At 49.3% G+C, this 7,500-nt stretch overlaps 1 protein-coding gene across 1 annotated transcript in view; it reads right to left on the minus strand.

Annotated features, from left to right (window-relative positions):
• armc2 (armadillo repeat containing 2) overlaps positions 1–7,500 on the minus strand; it is a 38,635-nt gene that overhangs the window by 25,160 nt on the left and 5,975 nt on the right. Inside the window, exons 4-5 of the mRNA XM_076271914.1 lie at positions 2,718–2,775; positions 2,226–2,599 (exon numbers count right to left, since the gene is read on the minus strand). Coding sequence (XP_076128029.1) covers positions 2,226–2,599; positions 2,718–2,775 — 432 coding nt within the window. The remainder of the gene's footprint in view (positions 1–2,225; positions 2,600–2,717; positions 2,776–7,500) is intronic.

A 7,500-nucleotide genomic window follows, 5' to 3' on the forward strand; every position in this document is an offset into this window, starting at 1 on the left:
AACAAGGGCTCTGAAATGAACCAACCCACATTTGCCTTTGCTTGCTCCTTTGAACACACCTGTGGGCCTGTGCCGGTCAGAGCAGCACCAAACGGAGCCTGGGGACGTCTCCGTCCAGCAACGACAACACTGTTGGCTTGCTATACTGGCCATGCACTGCATTTTGCATGCATGGGGTGAACTCATGGGTGTCAATCAGTACACTTGGGATTAGATTGCCCAAGACACGATGTTAATAGAAGCTACTAACAAGTTCAGAGATACGTTCGTGGAGAGGGGGAACCTGCACAGAGGAAATTGTATTTATGGAGGCACGGAAGCAGCAGGTCAGAGTAGAGACCATTCAGACCTCCTAGTCCGCTGTGTCCTAACTGACCCTGATGCTGCGCCAGCTGACCTTCCGCAGGAATGAGTAGGGAGAGAGACAATGTGCAGAACGTTTGGATGATGTCATGGTTCAGTGTGTGTGTGTGTGTGTGTGTGTGTGTGCGATTGTGTGTGTGTGTGTGTGCGTGTGTGTGTGTGTGTGTCGGTGTTTGTGTGTGTGATTGTGTGTGTGTGTGTGTGTGTGCGTGTGTGTGTGTGTGTGCGATTGTGTGTGTGTGAGTGATTGTGCGTGTGTGTGTGTGTGTGCGTGTGTGTATGTGTGTTTGTGTGTGTGATTGTGTGTGTGATTGTGTGTGTGTGTGTGTGTGTGTGTGTGTGATTGTGTGTGTGTGTGTGTGTGTGTGTGAGCTGGGGCTGGGACTATCGATCGGGTTCGGAGGACGATGCGGTGGTAATGCCTGCTTGTTGACGGACGGACCGACCGACCGACCGAGGCAGGGAAGTGCGCGTCGCTCCCGGAGACGTGATCTCATCGCTGTCTCGGCCCAGCCGGGTTCGGCTGTGCCAGCCAACCCACAGACGGCCAGGCTAATCTAATACCCTTCCATTAGCAGCAATCAGAGAGAGAGAGAATGAGTGAGAGAACGAGAGAATGAGGGAGAGAACGAGAGAATGAGGGAGAGAACGAGAGAATGAGTGAGAGAACGAGAGAATGAGGGAGAGAACGAGAGAATGAGTGAGAGAACGAGAGAATGACAAAATGAATGAGAGAGAGAGAGAATGAGTGAGTGCATGAGAGAGGGGGGATAGAGAGAGAGGAAGAGAAAGGAAGGGAACAGTGCAAGAGAGATGAAGGAAGAGAGAGAATGCACAAAACTTTTCCTTATCTGTCTTCATCTCTGTCGTGATCTCCTACCCCACCCCCCACCACACACACACACACACACACACACCCCACACACACACACCACCCCCCCACCCCCACACACACACCCCACCCCGCCCTTCTGCTCCATGTCTCCCTTGTGAATATAATGATTATGAGGAAAAGCTGGACGTTGTGAGGCTAACGCTGGTCTTGCTCATCACTGGAGGCTGGCTGATCTGATGGGTCATGTGATGTGGGGCTCCAGCTGATCTGATGGGTCATGTGATGTGGGGCTCCAGCTGATCTGATGGGTCATGTGATGTGGGGCTCCAGCTGATCTGATGGGTCATGTGATGTGGGGCTCCAGCTGATCTGATGGGTCATGTGATGTGGGGCTCCAGCAGGTGTGATGGGTCATGTGATGTGGGGCTCCAGCTGATCTGATGGGTCATGTGATGTGGGGCTCCAGCTGATCTGATGGGTCATGTGATGTGGGGCTCCAGCAGGTGTGATGGGTCATGTGATGTGAGGCTCCAGCTGATCTGATGGGTCATGTGATGTGGGGCTCCAGCAGGTGTGATGGGTCATGTGATGTGAGGCTCCAGCTGATCTGATGGGTCATGTGATGTGGGGCTCCAGCAGGTGTGATGGGTCATGTGATGTGAGGCTCCAGCTGATCTGATGGGGCATGTGATGTGGGGCTCCAGCTGATCTGATGGGGCATGTGATGTGGGGCTCCAGCTGATCTGATGGGGCATGTAATGTGGGGCTCCAGCTGATCTGATGGCCAGATGGGCAGGGGTCAGGGCAGGGTCAGTCGGAGCTCCTCTCTGAGGCAGCAGTCAGCAGCAGGTGTTGCAGGCGGAGCCTTCTGTAGGATCACAGGTGGGTCTCACAGTCCCTTCCAATATCTACATTCTAGGGCTGCAACTAACGATTGTTTTCATAGTCGATTGTTTTTTCTCAGTGTGTGTGTGTGTGTGTGTGTGTGTGTGTGTGTGTGTGTGTGTGTGTGTGTGTGTCATGTAACACCTGATGGTGGGTTGGACCTTGTTCTCATCTGCCAGTGATGACCACTCCACTCCACTCCACTCCTGATTGGCCAGCTGCTCCTCAAGCCCTGTCCGTTCCTCCCCACTCCACTCCTGATTGGCTAGCTGCTCCTCAAGCCCTGTCCGTTCCATTCCACTCCACTCCTGATTGGCCAGCTGCTCCTCAAGCCCTGTCCGTTCCTCCCCACTCCACTCCTGATTGGCAAGCTGCTCCTCAAGCCCTGTCCGTTCCACTACACTCCACTCCTGATTGGCTAGCTGCTCCTCAAAACCTGTCCGGTCCGTTCCACCCGCTCCACCCTCATCTGCCACCAGCCTCCAACCTAGTAAGGGGTGGCTGGAGGTAGGCCAGCTACATCACATCTGAGGGAGCTCTCACGCAGGGGGAGAGTGTTGCTTCACCTCTGCTGCGGAGTTTTAACGGTGCTCCCTCTAACGGCTGTCTGGGTGGGACGTGATCTCCATCTCACTTCCTTCCTCCTGTTCTCAACTGATGCTGCTGCTGCTGCTGCTGCTGCTGTTGGGGCTCTGCATGGAAAAACACCACAACAGCCTGGCCACTGGCTCACGGAGGGCTGTAGGCCTCAAAGGCCTCAAAGCTTCACTGAGGCTGATTCACTGAGGCTGATTCACTGAGGCTGATTCACTGAGGCTGTTTCACTGAGGCTGATTCATTGAGGTTGATTCACTGAGGCTGATTCACTGAGGCTGATTCACTGAGGTTGATTCACTGAGGCTGTTTCACTGAGGCTGATTCACTGAGGCTGTTTTACTGAAGCTCACAAGACTCAGCACCTTTTTGACAGACAACGCTGGTTCAGTCTCAAGTCTAAGATTCTAGAGGCTTCGGTGCACTCAAGCAGGCAGACAAGCAGGCAGAATCAATGGCCATTGTATGGAAAAGTTCCTGATGGATTAGAACCTGCTCCTGCTACACTGTGTTCTATGCTGTGGACCAAACCTGCTTCTGCTACACTGTGTTCTATGCTGTGGAACAAACCTGCTTCTGCTACACTGTGTTCTATGCTGTGGAACAAACCTGCTCCTGCTACACTGTGTTCTATGCTGTGGAACAAACCTGCTTCTGCTACACTGGGCTCTATGCTGTGGAACAAACCTGCTCCACACTGTGGGCCAGATGTACGTACATTTGCGAACGTAACGTTATCAGCGCCATGGACAAACCGCAGACTGCGAATGCTGACAGACCCAAGTTTCCGTCGTATTTATCAATCGTTCAATCCTTGGTGTAAACTGCGCCTTTCTCTGCCTCTCTCCGCCCATAAACGCAATTTACGAACGTCCACAACTGAATGGCAGAGCCTACAAGCGCAGTTGAATGAAGTTAACTGATGACAACATTAAAAAGAATCAAACGTTTAGCGATCATGAAATAATACCATAGATGATAAGATGTCAACGAGCAGGGAGATAATGAAGATCAGTAGTTCTACTCAAACTACTTGTGAACTTAGGCTATGGAAAATTGGTCAAATCTAGCAAGTAGGAAAGTTTAAGTGAATGACGTGAAAGTGAAAGTAAGATTCGAAAGGCCAACGAAAGTTAATGTTGCTTTTGATAGTAGCCTACAGAGACTTGCAAAACTGGTGCTCTAAATAGCGATTCTGTTGTCTTTGAAAGGTTCTCTTATTGAAGCATTGAACTTCAATTTGGATTAACACCTGCTTTTACAAGGCGCAAGTATTTAGGCGCAGAATAGACGTGCGCTTTCAGGAGCAGTCTTTGTACATACCGCGGAATACATAATAAGGCGCTCTTTACTCTTCCCCTCCCATCTTTTTACGCTAAACTCCCACTTTCCCCTGGATCCCCCCATGAATGCATATGCATGACATGACAATCGCAATCTGCCACTTTCAGCTCCCGCGACAGGCAGTTTGCACTTTTACATCATTGCGGCCTGTTTGTACATACCTCGCAATGATTTTACACGCACGTTGCGAAACAAATACGCCTGAAGTGGGCGCAAAAGCGGTAGTACAACTGGCCCTGTGTTCTATGCTGTGGAACAAACCTGCTTCTTCTACACTCACTGTGTTCTATGCTGTGGAACAAACCTGCTTCTGCTACACTGTGTAACAAACCTGCTCCACACTGGGCTCTATGCTGTGGAACAACATCAACAGCGTTGTGATGCACCGTATGTGGTATACATGCTTATTTAGCTCCATTAAACTCAGAGGTGACTTGATTTTAGTTCATAGTGAAGTTCACAGTGTAGTGACTTTTCTCATAGATCATCTTTTTCACTGACTGCTGCTAAGTACAGACAGCTAGTTGAATTATTTGTTATATTATTATTTATAAAAGTATACACCTAGAAAGGGGGTAAAGCAGAGATACAGTATGTCAAGACTTAGAGATGAATCACATCCACTGACTGTCATAGGCTAATGGAAATGACCCCCCCAAGCCAATCAGTCCTGCTCTAAACGTTTAAACAAGGACGAGGTCCCCAAGCTCCAAGACTGAGGAGACGTACTGATGTGCTACTGATGAGCTCCAAGAGGAAAAGGACGAAAGAAAGAAGAGAGAGAGAAAGAGATGATAGAGAGGCATGGAGGAAGAGGAGGGAGAAAGAGAGAGAGAAAAGAGAGAGAGAGAAAGAGATGGTAGAGAGGCATGGAGGAAGAGAAGGAGGGAGGTGAGGAGGGGTGAGGGGAAAACATGACGTTCAGCCACAGCCTATGCTCTGCAACAGAATGCTAACAGACGGTCCAACGCTCCTTAACGTTACTGCTGCTTTCAGTGCATAGGTACGCTATGAGTGAGCCTGCCGTAATGAGGAGGGCATGGCAGAGAGCCAGACAGAGATCGAGACAGAGAATGACCATGATGGAGAGAGAAGAGAGAGAGAGAGAGAGAATGACCATGATGGAGAGAGAAGAGAGAGAGAGAGAGAGAGAGAGAGAGAGAATGACCATGATGGAGAGAGAAGAGAGAGAGAGAGAGAGAGAGAATGACCATGATGGAGAGAGAAGAAAGAGAGAGAGAGAGAGAGAATGACCATGATGGAGAGAGAAGAGAGAGAGATAGAGAGAGAGAATGACCATGATGGAGAGAGAAGAGAGAGAGAGAGAATGACCATGATGGAGAGAGAAGAGAGAGAGAGAGAGAGAGAGAGAGAATGACCATGATGGAGAGAGAAGAGAGAGAGAGAGAATGACCATGATGGAGAGAGAAGAGAGAGAGAGAGAGAGAGAGAGAAGGACCATGATGGAGAGAGGAGAGAGAGAGAAAGAGAATGACCATGATGGAAAGAGAGGAGAGAGAGAAAGAGAATGACCATGATGGAAAGAGAGGAGAGAGAGAGAGAGAGAATGAGAGATAGAGAGAGAATGACCATGATGGAAAGAGAGGAGAGAGAGAGAGAGGGAGGTGGAATGGCAATCCAACACAGAGCAGAGAACAGAAAAATAAATTAAAAAAGATTCATTGCCTGAATGAATGAATGAATACATGAATAAATGAATGAATGAATGAATGAATGAATGAATGAATGAAAAAAGCAAGTGAGAAAGAGGTATACAGTGTGTGTAGGGAGCTAAATAATGATCTTGGTGGGTAACATCACCTTGAATGGTACCCTGGCACAAAAGGCTGAAAAGAACTGATTCAGTTGATGTGAATGGGACAGCGAGACACTAGTCTGCCTCAGCATACACACACAGATGCTGCCATGGCAACCTTTGTGCATCTTTACATCTGAATCAGAACTTATATAACAGAGACAGGGAGGGAGAGAGAGAAAGAGAGAGAGAGAGAGGAGTGAAAGTGACAGAAAGAACTGGAACTGGAGCATGGGTGAGATAGAGGTGAAGAGAAAGAGATGAGGGGTATAGACAGACAGAAAGGAAGGGAAGAAAATGTAAATGGAGAGAGAGAGAGAGACATGAGGACACAGTAAAAAGGCTACACCTCGCCTACATCATCCCAACACCAGGCCGTGAGGAGGACACTTATGTAAGGGATAATGTATAGAACGCCGGTAATTATCGGAACATAAGTCCCGACAGGGCAAACAGGACCCCGACGCGCAGCGGAGGGGTCTTGTTTCGTCCTGAAGGGACTTATGTTCCGATAATTACCGGCGTTCTATACATTATCCCGCTTATTATACGGCTACTTGCCAAAACGAAATAATAAACTCCCCACGATATGACTTTAGCCTACATAACCTAGCCTATTTGTTACCGTTCATCGTGGCATTTGCTGAGAAACAAATAGTTCGCAACAACACACGCTGCTGAACTTGAATCAAACATTCTTTAGAACACAGCTGATCAACCGTCTGCTTTGAATGAAGTTCCAGTCCTTGCGTAGTGATATGAAAGACATTAATCAGAAGCACAAAACCCGTTGCCATTGACAGCGGTGCCGGTGATTTATGTAGATTTAACATAGGCCCGAACGTTGGGAAGGCCCATTCATGTGAATGGAACTTTCTGCAGCACTCTGAAGAGCCGTGTAATAACACCAGATAACTATCAGGTTTCCTGCTGCCACATCATCAACTCCCCAAATTAGACTTTTTTTTTCATGCATCATATACTGTATAGTGTGTGTGGAGGGTCTGCAAGTGTGTGAGGAGTCGTACCTGTCTGTGGAGAGTTGGCGTGTGTGTGTGAGGAGTCGTACCTGTGTGTAGAGGGTCTGTGTGTGTGTGTGTGAGGAGTCGTACCTGTGTGTAGTGGGTCTGCATGTGTGTGTGGAGGTTCTGCGTGTGTGTGTGTGTGAGGAGTCGTACCTGTGTGTGGAGATTCTGCGTGTGTGTGTGTGAGGAGTCGTACCTGTGTGTAGAGGGTCTGCGTGTGTGTGTGGAGGTTCTGCGTGTGTGTGTGTGAGGAGTTGTACCTGTGTGTAGAGGGTCTGCGTGTGTGTGAGGAGTCGTACCTGTGTGTGGAGGGTCTGCGTGTGTGTGAGGAGGGTCTGCGTGTGTGTGAGGAGTCGTACCTGTGTGTGGAGGGTCTGCGTGTGTGTGAGGAGTCGTACCTGTGTGTGGAGGGTCTGCATGTGTGTGTGGAGGGTCGGCGTGTGTGTGGAGGGTTGGCATGTGTGTGTGGAGGGTCTGCGTGTGTGTGTGGAGTCGTACCTGTGTGTGGAAGGTCGGCGTGTGTGTGAGGAGTCGTACCTGTGTGTAGAGGTTCTGTGTGTGTGTGAGGAGTCGTACCTGTGTGTAGAGGGTCTGCGTGTGTGTGTGGAGGTTCTGCGTGTGTGTGTATGTGAGGAGTC

This window comes from Alosa pseudoharengus, unplaced genomic scaffold (genome assembly GCF_046254945.1).
Source record: "Alosa pseudoharengus isolate Yale_2024_CS ecotype anadromous, Long Island Sound unplaced genomic scaffold, YU_APseudo_1.1 YU_APseudo_1.1_scf_7, whole genome shotgun sequence".
NCBI classification, from domain to species: domain Eukaryota; kingdom Metazoa; phylum Chordata; class Actinopteri; order Clupeiformes; family Clupeidae; genus Alosa; species Alosa pseudoharengus.